The sequence below is a fragment of the Cornus florida genome, unplaced genomic scaffold (genome assembly GCF_030987335.1).
Source record: "Cornus florida cultivar Cherokee Brave unplaced genomic scaffold, ASM3098733v1 CherokeeBrave_3.0.0_Hap2_Chr11, whole genome shotgun sequence".
Taxonomy (NCBI): domain Eukaryota; kingdom Viridiplantae; phylum Streptophyta; class Magnoliopsida; order Cornales; family Cornaceae; genus Cornus; species Cornus florida.
Window position 1 is genome coordinate 107,412,474 of NW_026775581.1, and position 15,000 is coordinate 107,427,473.

The 15,000-nt window shown below is 36.2% G+C and overlaps 2 protein-coding genes across 3 annotated transcripts; one reads left to right on the forward strand and one right to left on the reverse strand.

Moving 5' to 3' along the window:
- Positions 1 to 1,380: 1,380 nt before the first annotated feature.
- Positions 1,381 to 6,316, forward strand: LOC132286436 (F-box/kelch-repeat protein At1g51550). The gene is made up of 2 exons (XM_059788771.1): positions 1,381 to 2,097; positions 4,567 to 6,316. Exons 1-2 carry the CDS (start codon positions 1,686 to 1,688, stop codon positions 5,496 to 5,498), a joined length of 1,344 nt encoding a protein of 447 aa, XP_059644754.1. The 5' UTR covers positions 1,381 to 1,685; the 3' UTR covers positions 5,499 to 6,316.
- A 955-nt stretch (positions 6,317 to 7,271) lies between these two features.
- LOC132286435 (uncharacterized membrane protein At1g16860-like) lies at positions 7,272 to 14,024 on the reverse strand. Of its 2 annotated transcripts, none has more exons than XM_059788768.1 (5): positions 13,656 to 14,024; positions 11,447 to 12,420; positions 8,777 to 8,932; positions 8,211 to 8,422; positions 7,272 to 7,856 (listed from the first exon to the last, which is right to left on the reverse strand). In XM_059788768.1, the coding sequence occupies exons 2-5, from the start codon at positions 12,344 to 12,346 to the stop codon at positions 7,664 to 7,666; spliced, it is 1,461 nt and encodes a 486-aa protein (XP_059644751.1). In that variant the 5' UTR covers positions 12,347 to 12,420; positions 13,656 to 14,024; the 3' UTR covers positions 7,272 to 7,663. The 2 variants fall into 2 exon arrangements, with proteins under 2 accessions (XP_059644751.1, XP_059644753.1); XM_059788770.1 differs by lacking the exon at positions 13,656 to 14,024 and adding an exon at positions 13,188 to 13,570.
- Positions 14,025 to 15,000: the final 976 nt, after the last annotated feature.

The window sequence follows — 15,000 nt, forward strand, 5'->3', positions numbered from 1 at the left end:
CAAATCTTACAAATTATAAGAGGAGGACAAAAAATAATTTACAAGAGGTGTGAAGAAAAAATAAGAAGGAACAAACTTCCTTTGTTAAGTAAAAGAGGAGAATAAAAAGTATGATTCTTCCTTCTTTACAAAATTTCATTCGCCCAAAAATGAACGGAAGAAAGAATGAAAGATACGTGGATTATTATAGAAGTTTTATATTAAATATTATCCTAAATTATACAAGTTTTAAATTACAGTACTTATCATTTATAAATTACAATTTTATAAAATATAATAGTAAAAATAATTAAAACTTTTTCTTTCCTTCTCTCTAATGAACATAAGAAATTATAAATTTGTTCTTTTCTATCTAACCGAACAAAAAGAAGTAAATACACAATATCTACCTTAAGAATGTCTCATACATCCTTTCTTCTCTCCCTTCTATCCACCCATTCAATTTTTTTCTTTCATACCGAAGCATTAGTTTTTCTAGGAGACATTTTTTTCTTTTCTTTTCTTTCTCCCATTAATTCTTCCAAAAATAAATAATCATTTTCTTACTTCTTTCCAAAAATAAAAATCCATGTCAATTATAATAAAATCACCAAATTTCTTTCTTGACCTAAAGAAAGTACCATGTCTAATTGATTTGTTTTGATAAATTATGTATAAGCATTAATTTGAATATTAAACTGAGTTAAAATATTCAACTTCATTTTGTTTTAAATTTATGTTAAGAGATCCGATTTTGTTGCCTTACTAAACTCAAACGATGAAATTATTAAATGAAAACCATCTAATATTTTATAAAAACAAAAATACAGTTGGCACAACTGTTGGTTCCATTTTTTTCCTATGAACTTGGCTTTAAAATCATTTTTCTATTTATAATTTGGATCTCAAAAACAACAAAAATGTGTACACCTATCTCAAATTCTAAATATTTTTCTACAATTTCAACTCTAAAATTTAACTACTATTTCAACTCTAACATTTTACTGCTATTTCAACTCTAACAAGATAGGTTTTAGTATTCTTTAATTGAAATTGGTGCTGAGGTGTAAGGCCGTCGACAGTATCCCTCGATTTGTAACTTAGGATGGTCCCTTCTTAGGAGAGTTCGTGGTACCAATAAAAAAAAAAACAAAAAAAAGATTGGTTTTAGTACTTCTATCAATGTACCAAAATTTACAATTCGTTTTACAGTTTTACTTCTATCAATGTCCCAAAATTTACAATTCCTTCCATTCATCGAAAAAAAACTGAAATGAACATATCAAATTAACCAAACAGCTCAATTCTTGAAGCTAGTATGAATCTTTTTACCCGGGAGGAACCAAAAAAAAAAAAAAAGAAAAAAAAAAAGGAAAAGTTTATCTGCCTTTTGCCCAGAAACAAACAGAAAATAGTGAAAAAAAAAAAAAAAAAAAAAAAGGGGTCCGACCCAAGAGCCAGAATTAACTTTTAACTTTTTTCCCCGGGATGAAAAAAATGAAAGAGTTTCTCTACAGTTTGCCAAGAAACAAACAGAAAATAAAGAGAGAGAGAGAAACAAACAAGAAATACAACTTTCTCGACCCTTTGCCAGGAAACAAACAGAAAATAAAGAGAGAAAAAATAAACGAACAAAAAATACTGAAAAAACAGAGGTCTGACCCAAGAACCAGAACCAGAAATTCCGACAATCGGAGAGAGCTTCCATGGCAGAGAGCAGTAGCAGCAGCCATAGTGGATCGTCACCAATAACCCACATGACCCAAGACCACCTCTTCTCAATCCTCCTCCTTTTACCCATAGATTCAATACTCTCTTTTTCCATGACTTGCAAGAAATTTAGGACTCTCTCATACTCTGACACTTTCTGGGAATCCATCTGCAGAAGAGATTGGGGGAACCCATCTGTTGACGCTCTCAAATCCTCTCCACATACCAAACAGCTACTTCAGTTTCCATGGAATAAGCTCTACCAGCAAGTCTATCAGCTGGACTCAGTCTCTTGCCATAGACTGTCTGATTCTGACGCTGAGGAGGTTTTCCCAAGGCCCAGAGCTTCTCATTCTCTCAATTTTGTGTCTGGGTGTCTGGTTTTGTTTGGTGGAGGTTGTGAGGGAGGTCAGTTTTCTCCATACCCATCATTGGTCTCTGTTGGATCTCTGCTTCTGATTTGTTGATTAACTGCTTTTTGGGATATAGATGACTGCTTTTTGAATGTATTTCTTTGATGGGTTTTCTTTCTGGGATCTATAATTCTGTTGGGCAAGTGTTTCTCTTACTAGGCTAGGTATGTATAAATTATATTACAAGTTAACAGATAACTGTTTAAGTTCAAAACAATAATTTGTATTAAATTTTGAGTTTGTAGTTTGTTTGGAAATTTTTATATGATAAAGGAAAAAGTTCCATCTATTTCTTTGGTTTTCTGGGTAATTAATGAAGTTGAATCAAGTGTAGACTAGGCATTTTCTCATGTAGTATGTGTAGTTTAGGCATTTCTTGATTCCTTCTTTATTTTAAGAATTCAAATTTCCTTGAACTTTTGGGTTGTGTTTTTGCATCCGGGGTTACCCTAATTTTGACATAGATGTAAGTTTAGAACATTGGAATGCTGATGCTAACTGACTTCAGTACACTCTTTATATGGTTATGAATGCACTTTATATCAATTGTCAAACTATGCCCTTATGTTTAAGCATGGCTTATAGGTGACTGGCGTATTGTATGTTTCTTTACCGGTCAATTGTGGTGCTTGCTTTTAATGCTCTCGGTTATCTATTGTGCAGTAGTTGGTTGTGTAATTTGTTTTCAGTACTTATTTGTGTTGCATGTTTCTTTAACTCTTCAATTCTGATGTCAGTGCTTATTTATCATTTTCTGTTCCTCACCCCTCCCCAACAACACAACAACAACCGTTAAAGAGATCATTGACGCATCAAATTTCATTGAAAACCCAATTTTTTTTAGATTTTTCCTTTTCTTTTACCCCCATCTCTCTCTCTCTCGGTTGGGAGGAAAAAAGTGGTGAGGGGGTGGGTTCCTTCCTCTCCTACTTTCTGTGAGTGTATTCTTCATTACTAGTACTTCTTGCTCCAAGTTTTCCCTTGAAAAAGATTCACTTTGAAGAACTGTGATAATATAGTTGTTGTGCTATGTATGTTGCACAACTTCATTTGCTCTTAGCTTTGTGTGTAAATTATGAAAATCTTCACATGATGTAAAAAAGGAGGAGGGGGTTGGGGGATTGGGTAGGGGAGATGCCTTTGAGAAAGGTTTTGCTGCTGATCAGAAGGAATCCATGCCAATTTATTTGGTGTAGTTCCCAATTGGGATAATTTCTGTTTACAGTTTGTTGATTATGGATCTTTTGATTTGTTTCCATTGATGATACTGGTTCTGATTTTGTTTCCATCAATAATGAGCTCTTGATGTGATTCTTTTCTGCTTCTAGACATGATGGATGGATGCAATTGATGCACATAGTTCTCAGTTCTCACAGAAAAGACTGTTTCATCTCGATTCATTATGGCATCAATTCTTTTGTGTTTGGATTTCTTGATGGCTTGATTGGTTTTCATGGTTTTTCTTTTTTATTCAGCTTGGTGAAAGCGACTAATTTGATCAATAAATTTTTTGGCTAAACCAAAAATGACTCTAAAATTCAAGGCTTCAAATCAATTATTGTTGACTGTCGCTGGAATTTTGAGTGCTAGAATTCAAGTTATAATTACTTCAAATCAGTGATTGTTTACTGTCACTGGGATTTTGAGTGCTAAACTTTTTTGCTGCTTATATGTGAGTTGATTTTTTCTCCATCTGCATGCGAGTTGAATATTAGAATTTCAGATAACAATCTCGCCTATCCATCATTATAACCATGACCAAATTCTAAAATTTTTGTGTGTCCGTGCTTGTGAAGAATAGTTACCTGCATTTCCAGCTTGGTTTGGATTCTTATGAAATTACTTTTTTCAATACCTACATGGTTAGTTTACTTAAACTTGCATACTGTACAATGGATTTCGAATGTTATGAGCGTAACATTGTGTGTGCATGTGTTACATAACTACGTCTTAATGTCTACTTATTGAGTCCTCATGTTGAGTACCCTTTTCACAATTGGTTTTAATATTTTCCCGAAACAAAATAAAAAGCATTTTCTGCTGCTGCAAGTAAAAGTATCATTATCCTGGAAGGAAAAAAAAAAGAATTAAAAAAAAAAGAGGTCCATCAAAATCCAGAAGTCATGTTGCAGCTCCAACCTTAGCCATGACAGTTTGCTTCTGAAACAATGAAAACAAAAACATATTCTAGCATCTCCACAAGGTCCTGCCAGGATATCAGGGGATTCTTCCTGCAACTATTACCAATTAGGAATGGACAAGAAATCATGCCAGCAATCATTCATTAACTTGGGAAACAATTACATTCCCTATCATTATATAATGCTAGAAGTAGTAATTTGAATGATTTATTTATTTATTTATTATTTGAAGGTAAATGTAATTTGAACCAACTTGCTTTCTGGTGACCGTTCTAAAGCTAGTTTATCATTATTTATGATTTAACTATGTTATTTTCCTGTAGGACGCCATCTTGACGACACATGGGTAGCACACATAGGTAATGACGTTAAGAGGATATTGAAGTGGCAGAAGATTAATTCAGGTGTTCCAAGTGGGCGATTTGGGCACTCATGTGTTGTAATTGGTGATGCTCTTGTCCTCTTTGGAGGGATCAATGATCACGGAATTCGCCAAAATGATGCATGGGTAGGGCAAGTAGCATTCCATGAGACCTTTGGCATCACATTCTCCTGGAGGCTGCTGGATGTGGGTTCAATTGCTCCTCCACCCCGTGGGGCCCATGCTGGATGCTGCATTGATAACAGGAGGATGCTTATTCATGGAGGTATTGGATTGTCTGGGGTCAGACTAGACGACACGTGGATTTTAGATCTCTCGGAAAATCTTTGTTCCGGAACTTGGTGTGAAATTACGACTCATCCATCACCTTCAGCTCGTTCGGGACACACGTTGACTTACATTGGTGGGAACCAAACGGTTTTGTTTGGAGGCAGGGGATTGGGATACGAGGTGCTTAATGATGTCTGGCTCTTTGATTCATCTGAAGGTCACTTAAGATGGGTACAGTTACTATTTGAATTACGAAATGTACCTGAAGGACTTTCCCTCCCACGAGTTGGTCACTCAGCTACACTTATCTTAGGAGGTCGACTGCTGATTTATGGAGGGGAAGATACATACAGGCACAGGAAAAATGACTTTTGGGTGTTGGATATCAATTCAAAGGGCTTATTAACAAATATGTGGAGAAGGTTAAAGTCCAAGGGTTATAGACCTAACTGCAGGTCATTTCATCGAGCTTGTGCAGATAATTCTGGGCGTTACTTGTACGTGTTTGGTGGAATGATAGATGGATCAACTCAGCCGGCTGAAGCATTTGGGCTGACGTTTGATGGGGAGCTTTTCCTTGCGGAGCTTGTGCTTCAGCTCTAGCGGGGAATATAATTTTGGAGCGCTAAGGCTATCTTATTATGTAATCTTGTAAAAAGTAGCTCTCTCATGTAGCTCACTGGCTGATGCTTTATGTAGAATGAGGTTGTAAAAAATAAGTAGCTTTTTATGACTTGTCCAGTCTTCATTGTGAAGCGATATCTTCTAGAGGGAAAGCAGGGGTGAGGTTTGGCAACAAATATCATCGTTATGCTACAATGAATCTAAACTCCTGTGACCAATTTTTGATGAACAAGCTATATGCATTTGTGCTTGAACTAGAACCCCTGTTCATTTCATTGAACAAGTTCATTGGCAAAGTTGAAGCTAAGCATTGGTGTTCCATGTCCACCATTAAGCCACCAGCAGAGGTTCTTCGTGACAGACAGACGTCGAAATTGAAGACGAATGCAATACCAACTTAGGTAAGATACTGCCTCATGCAACCTTGTTGGAAAAATCTGGTTTGATGGAGCAATATGGGAACAGTTGTTTGTTATGCATTCCTCTTAAGTCTCTTCTCTTAGAGAGAAACTAGGATGTGTTCCCTATAACATTGATTGATATTGAAGCCTTGGCTCTGTTACTTGTTCTGGAACATGCCTTGTTCTTGACTCTCTTATTCGGCCTGTAACTTCGTCTACAGCTTAAACATGACAATCTTTGTCATGGACTGAGTTTTGAATTGGTATTTTGAAGTGTGGAAGTTGATTGGCCGATCTTCATGCATCTCTGGGAGTTATGAACTACTTGTCAATCCATACAGAAAAACATGTAAAAAAATGTATATTATATATAAAAAAAATATCTGCTTTATGTTATTTGTGCCATTGTTACCATTTACCATTTACCATTCTAGTGCTTAGCAGTTTTTTCCTTTTGCCCTTTTTTTTTTTATGCTTGGCTTGGTAGGAGGGAAGGAGGGAAGAGAAGAGGGATTGAACAAGCCTACATTATTTAGAAGTAGGGAGAGTTGGATGGAAGGGAAGGATGGAGGAATGAGTCATTCATCTTGGCCCACCATTTTTCTTCCATCCAAAAGTGTGAGGAAGATGAGAGAAAAATAAAATTTTGTTAGATAAAATAGAAAAGAAAACCGGACTCTCTTTTTAATGTGTTAATTTATACATTTAAAGATATATTACAAACATTACAAGAAAGTATTCAATACCCCCGGAAATATAGTACGGTCAGTACCCAACCAATGTTAATTTGAGAGGATATATTTAACCACTAATCGTGTTTGGTTGATTAATAAAGGAAAATTTTTTTTTTATAGATTTTATCTTTTATTAAAAAAAGAAGAAGGGCAATCACTAAAAAAAAAAAACTTTCTTTTCTTTCCTTTCCTTCCATTTTCTCCCATTTTTGGAAAGGTAACAAAACCAGCAAATTCTATATAATTTGTTTCCTTCCAAATCCCTCCATTTCCTTTCTTTTCCTCTAAAAACTCATACCAAACACAATATTTGATTTCCTTCCATTACCTTTCTTTTCTTTTCCGCCCAATACCCTCCAAATGCGGTGTTTTTATTAGCCGAGAGACTACATAACCGTTACCCGGAGTATTGAATATTTTTTCCAACATCACTCACAAAGTGTTTGCCAAAAGGGTGGGTAGAACAGGAAATCAGTTCCTTCATTCAATAGTCCATGCTCAAAAACTAAAATCAATTCAAGTAGAAAGTCAAATTTTAATACAAGAAATTAAATAAATACTCTTTTGCAAGGACCATTGCGAGCTTGTCCAAAAACTTGAGTCTAAGTGTAAGAACATGAAATCCAAATCTGATGACTATCATAATGACATTGTCAAATGCTCTTATGTGACAGTCTGCATTTGAAAAGACCCAAAACTCAGTTCTAAATCAAACACAATACTCAATCGCCATTTTTTTTTCCCCACTTTTTACACAATCATAATCTGTTCAAACCACATGTAAATATCCCCACTGCACAATATCAACCCATTCCTTACAAAACCTTTCAAGCTATAAGAATAATTAAAAAAAAAAAACCCTAATAACTATTTACAGAAGTAAATATGAAACACATTAATTGCCACCCATCATTGCCATTACCACCAGCAGCAGCATCCAGAAAAGGAGATAGCTAAGTAATTTTCAAAAAACAGTTCCTAAAAGGGTTGATGATGCACACGCATGCTATTACACTGGTATGACATCAATCTTTGATGCATCCTCACATCTCAAAACAATACCCTCAAGGCTAGCAGGAAGGATTAATTTAGCCCACTGGCATCCTGCGGTAAATGGCTCTGATGGAGGGACAATCATAAGCACATTTTCATTCCTTTGGACGACTCCCATTACACTAACCGTGCTTCCTTCTTTGATGTACCTACCAAAACACAAACATACAAGGTTTTTCAAACATCTCCATGGGTATAACACCAAGCCAAAGCTTTTCTGACAAGATACAAAAAATAAAGAGCAAAAAGAAAAAAAGAAAAAGAAAAAAGTTTTTCTTTCCATCCTGCAATTATGGTATTGTGCTATAAACTATGTACTGCATACTTGAAATGCTTCAGGGCCATGATCCCACCTTTAGAACCACATGAAACATTTGAATTTACAACACAATGATTTATGACAAACCCTTGAAAGCATGATTGTTGGTTTAATACTTCAGGTGACTTAGAAATGCACCACGTACGAAGATTAAGTTTACTAATCAATTAAATTGAGAATTTACCCTTCTTTCAGTTGCATCACACGGTCATCACTGGAAAGGTTCCTCTCTCCCAACCACCTGATAAATTCTGGAGCTAAATCTTTATTCAAAGGGTTGACATCAACAACAACAGATTCGTCCACATAAGGAGTCACCCTTGCGCCATATCCTGTCTTAACCAATGCTCTCAATCCAGACTGGAAATCAGAGATGTAGAAATCAACTGCATGACTCTGCCAAAAAAACATAAACAATTCTAGTCAAAATGATGAAATTTCAGCAGTCTGGCAAAAAGATGACACGCGGGCAGGAAGTTCTAAAGGTGCTCGACCACAAAGTTGTAGATGCCTTGAACGTGATAATCGTTCAAGAGGTAGTCATCTATAGCTATTTATGCTCAACCGCCTGTGACTGAGGCATTACATTTATGACATTAGCCCCTGAACCTTCGACTACATAATGAATGCTTCATTATTTATACACTACAAAATACATAATTATGCCAACAAACTAAAAGATTTGACAAAATTTTTATCGAGATGATAATCAATAAATCAAAATATTAAACCAATATTTCAGCTACTCACTTCTGATGACCTAAGCCCCCATGTAAAACGACGATGCGTAGGGTTGGCAGCTTTTGAATCCCATCCTCGATACTCGTACAAGCTTGTAGATGTATAGACACATCTAGGAATTTTTTGGAAGGATGACTCAAGGGGTACATTTCCACATGTCACCACCTTCAAAAAAATATAACCAACCAAACTGAAAAGTTGCACTAGATGTCAATTAAGCACATGTAAGCAGGTAAAATTAATAAATTAAAATACACTGATTGTACTGAGTGATAAGACCAATTCAGTACCATTAAGTTATAACATTCAACCAATCTAGTAAATACTCATTGATTCATAGTTAGAAACTTAAGATGCAAGATATTCTCATAGATGCTCTACATACATCATATACTGACATCAAAATGTTTCATCACCATGGTCGCAGGCACAAGGTAATGAGTGGGGTCGAGTTACCCCACAAAAATGCTGAAATTTATTTTAAAGTTTTACCCAACTGAATTCATCAGCAGTTATATGGTCAATCTAAAAGTGAGAATAGTGACCCAATAGCCTGATATGTAGAGTGCGTAATATAGATCTAGAGGGGAGTGAATAGATTTTGTTCAATTTTAACTAAAATAACTGATTTTTCAATTATCACAATTATACTTAAAACATAGCAATATCAGTTGTTATATAGAGAACAAAAATAAATAATCATGCAATTCCACAAAAATAAGTGATTTTACATTAAAAACCCCAACAGAGAAAAATCACGAGACATAATCCAAGAAGATTAAAATCCACTATACCAGAAAAAGATTACAACTAAGTTACCAGATCTCACCCTAGAATCACCTAATTCCTCCCGAGATCCTTCCAGCAGCTGATCCATCGACATACTCACTCCTCACACAAATATGCTTCCCAAAGGACTTCTAATCTCCAACGATTAGTAATGTCCAGTTATTGTTTGTTTGTGTGATTCGGTTTTGATGACGATTTAAGCTCCACAAGTTGACGATAAGCACTCATAGTTCAACATCTAATACAACATGCTAGATGAAACAAAGAAAGATGTGCACTCTATGTGCCTAGATGCTCTCCATAAAAGCAAGAATATCTGATCTCTTTGTATGCTCTATCAATAAAATGCAGAGAGGTCTCTGTATCTATGTACATTTGTTATGAGAGCCTAGAGGTGTTTATATATTGCTTTGAGTCCAAAAGGAATGCTTGTTTCTTAGTTTTAATTAGAATAGGAAACCTATAGCTTTAGATCTGATTTGAAAGAGATTTCATACTAGTTCGCGCATAGGTCGATCAATCAAGCCTTCGATCAAGTAACTCTGGCTATGCGCCAATCGATGAAACTTTCAATCGAAGCTCTCTGATGTGGTCTTGATCAATTGAGCCATCCTATACTCGTTCCTTCGGGATTTTTTTAAATGATCACATTCTAAAAACAATTCCATGCTTCAAGACATCTTTTTAATGAATCAAACCAGGTATGCATTGTGTCCTAAAATAAGAATGCATGATTGCGAATCCTAATTGGCGAGTTCCTTATTTAAAACCTTCAAAATCTGATTGTGCCCTTGGACATAGGGGTACCTCTTCTTGGGCTTCTTCATGAGCCTCTCCTTCACTTCTCTCAAATTGTCGGTGGGTTTGCTCTCTCTCCTCTTGTTTCTCAGCTGTTCTCTAGCTGTTATGGATTTGCCATTGACAGAATCAGAGAGTTGCAGAGATTGGAGTGCAGTGACCGAGAGATAGGTAGAGGAGGAGGAGATGGTAGAGAGAGAAAATGGAGGAGGTGAGGACTATTCGATCTTTAAGTCACCGATCACAACCAAAATTCAAACAAAACCAAAACCCTAACACCAACACGGATCAAAACACTCGAATAATCGCAAAAACCCAACACGATTTGATGGTAACTACGAATAAGGATTGAATTAAAAGCATAATCGAAGCACTAGAATGATATAATAGTCAGTTGGGGATTCGAATTTGTTACCAAATGGAGTGAAATCTACATCGATCGAAACAGGAAAAGATGGATTCGAATGTAAGGACATGGAAATTTAGCATTTTTGGTGATTATTTGCAAAGAAATGGACACTCCGTAAATGGGATTCTCAGTATCTACCTTGAATAAGGTTGGGAAAATCAACGGAATAGAGTCAAATTCATTCTCTCTCTCTCTCTTTTTTTTTTCCTTTTCCCAATTTTGTCAGCTACCAAACAGACCATCAACATTTTTATGATTGTTGATGCGTGTTCATGGGTTCTTGTCTCTTTTGTTTTAGTCAATGATCCTACTATTTTTTTGTTTACCAAACATGTTTTTCTTTTCTACTGTCAAAAATGCAATAGCAGATGTACGTAACCAAAAATGTTTTGCTTTTGATAGAAATGACAGCACAACAAATCACAGCTTTTGCTTTTCCCAAAAATGAAAGTACAACTCAAAAAAAAAAAAAAACACCCCAGCATTACCAAGCCCTTAGTAGCTACTTTTTTAAAAAATCCGAAAGTTAGTCTTATAATCAGTATGCCCTGACAGACCCTCAATTATTGGAAAAAGGCACAGGCTAATAGCAATTTTCAACTAAATCATTATTAAGAGAGGACAAACTACAAGATGAAAAGTAAGAACTACTAGTTCATTTTCATAATTAGAAAAGTACGTACCCCAGAAACCTTCACATATTGCCCATCTTTTGCTGTTCTAAGCTCGGCATCCGGATAATGAGCAATAAAACCTATGATAGCTCTTCTTCCCCAAAAAGTATTCCAAGTGAATAATGCAGCAAGAATGCCAAATAGAACCACAACAACAATGAGGAGAATAGCATTGTGGACTGCCCCAAGAATGAAACCACCAGCAATGAACCCCATCACAAATAGCAGAATCATTGACCACAAGATTGGCTTTGGTAAGTTCCTCTTAAAGGAAAAATCATCATCCTGGTTGAGAGATGTGACAGCCTGGTTGTGTGTAACAGAGGATCCATGTAGTTTCACAGACCCCATTGAATCCAAAGGACCAGAAACTTTCCGTGGAGCCCCCGAGGAATTTAATGGGCCAGAAGAGATGGGACCAGATGTAATGAGACCTGTTGCAGGGAGAACTGGTGGTAGAGGGCCTGAGTTTTGGCGGGTAATTGGTGTCACTCCACCCGATTGAGGGCCAGATGACTTCTTTATTGGTTCCCCATGTTTATTCAGCGGACCGGAATTTGACTTCTTTACTGAAGCTGAACCAGGAATCCCAGCAGATGATACAGGACCTGATGTGGAATAGCTAGCTCTAACTGCAGCATTAGCCATGATTGGTCCTGAATGCGAGGCTGAACCTGCAAAAGATCCAGTCCTCGAAGGGGCATTGGGTATAGGTCCAGATTTCCTCGACTTTGAGCCATCTACAGGGATATCGAACATTTTCCCAAGCTCTCCCGACCTCTTGATATCTCCACCAGTGTAAGGCACGGCTGTTGAGCTCATGGTTGGAGTCCTTTCTTTTGGCTGTTCAGGCCGGCCTGATACATAAAGACCATTGCTAAGCTGATGAGATGGGAATCTGGAACCCATCAGGCTTCTCTGTGGTGTCACACAAGAGAGAACACAATAAATTCCGCACGCGGTATGTTCTGGAACTTAAAGCCCTATAAAGAGTGAAAAAATGTACTCAGTCAAATAAAAAATTCAGAACATCAAACTTTAGTAAGGTTCAAACTTAGTTGCATATCAAGTACCAACCATCTGAATATATAAAAGAATTGATGGATTTGCTAATTATCTTCATACTTAATGAATTGATAAATTCCATTTCTCGCCAGAGAGAAAAGCCGACTTCAAATTCAGATAGATTTAATTGAAAAATGAGAATTTGAGAAGGGAGTATACATTTACATCTGTAACTTAAGAACCATTCCAAAGTTCAATTGAAGTTTGATTTTATACTAAGTTTGTGATATCCAATAAAATGACTGATAAAACTAAAAAAAAAATTGATAATTAACATTTTGAACCAATATCTAGCACGGTACAGAAGCAGCTGATCATCAAGATAACTAGATAAACAAAATAGAGTGAAATATTCTAGAGAAGACATCAAGATCATAAACATCATATTACATTGAGAATCAGTAATTTATAAGGCATAGATTCCAAGTCTATATAATCCCAGATCTTGGGTGGAAACCAAACTCAACCCCACTTGGACCCAAAAAAAAAAACTTCAGAAATACTAGGTAACTAACTGCTAAGATTCGTAGATACAGAATATTCCGACTTCAGAGCATGGACAAAAATCAACAAACATGACCATAAACTCTAATAGCAACATATTTGGAAGTAACCCAAAAACCAGAAAAACAAAAATATTAGGTAGAATCCCATATTTTTAGATTCTTGGAACCATAAATCTTACTCCAGATTTCAAATCCCATTTGAAGCTTAAAACAAAGAAAAGCCGTACATAATAGATGCATTAGTAATATCTAAATCAGAGTAGTAGATCAGACACTTTTGTTAACCCTCAGACAGCAAATAGCCAAGCAGAACCAGCCAAACACTCCACTAGAAGAAAATTAGTTGACCCATCATTATCAACCCTTCCAGAATCCAAAAATCAAAACCGTCCCAGAACCAACTCAAAAAATTAAGAAATCAACCAGATTTCATCTCCCTTGTTGTGAAAAGATGGTATTTGGGAACTCCAATTTTCAGCTGACAGTTCACTGACTTTCACAACCCAAATCAAGGAAATTAAGCAATACCCATTTCAGTTTTTAGAACAAACAAATTGGGAGAAGTAACAAAAGATCGACGAGCGAAGAATTACTGACGAGGAAGAGAAGGGGTAATATGGGGAATACAAGAAATATTTGGCGTATACCTGAAGAAGAAGAAGAAAGTGGAGTCGAAATCGGCAGGAGATTTGGAGACATCATGTGTATATACGTATGTATGAGGCTCTGTTAGTTCAGATTCTGGTGCGATCTCATTGCTCTCTCTCTCCTCGGAAAGCCGCAACAACTACTGGCTTGTTTTTTCCGGCAATAACCTCCAAACACACCGAGGAAAAGATTATATATAAAAAAATATAATACGGAGTACTAATTTTATTTAGAAGGGAATTATTTAAGGATGTATTTTTCCAAAAATAATTATTTGGAGATAGAAAATTTTTAGAGAGATAGAGAGGACAAAAAAGGTGAAAACACACTTAAAACTTCCATCCATGTTCTGTATCTTCAGTTTTTGACTCTTGGGCTTATCCAGTAACAGACTTACAATCACAGTCTCGAGCTTTCGGAAAATCTCTAAGCCACCTCTCTTTTTGGATTAAATTACAAATTTATCCCTCTGAAGTCCAAATTCTAATTCCAATCAATTTCAGTTTTCTATAAATTCCATCTTCTTACCCAAAAAAAAAAAACTGCACTTATTTGGGTTGGGGTCCATTTGGTCTATTTTCTGTTAATATATATTTTTTATTTTTAAATTAATAAAAAGCAAAAGCAGTAAAAAAAAAAAAAAAAAAGGAAATTTGTCTGAAAGCTCCTTTTTGTACCTCTATGATTCTATTCCTCTCTAACCAGTTTATGTGCATTTTAATTATATATTGGAATTAAAAAATAAGCTTAAGAAATTATTTCTGGGCAAGTTCTTTGAAGTTCAGCTATACAAATGGAACCTGAGAATTGGATTGTTCAATGATTCAACCCTGATTGGGTGTGCATTGACTGGCAAAGAACGTGTAATTTTCTCTAAAATATGAATACCAATTATTAAAACAATGGGTAAATTACACTCACACTCTCTCAATTTTCAGTCAACGCTACTAAGAAGCGGTCAACACACAAGTTTACAGACCCCTAAGATTTCGAAAGGCATATTTACCCTCAGGTCTATAAATTGACAAAAATAACCCATCATATTATTTTGTAATTCCCTCTCCGCTATACACACCACCGTAACCACCGCCACACCAAACACGCCTCCAAACTCGTCCAACAAATCCCTTCTCAAACTCTCAACTACCACAGCCACACACACACCACCACAACCACCGGCATACCCGCAAACCACCGTCACAACCACCGCTATACAACCACAACCACAACCACCGACATACCCACACACCCCCGCCACAACCACACACCCTTTCTCGCTCTATAACAACAACACCATCACCGACACCGAAAACTTCACCGCTTCAAATCATTCTCGACGATAAC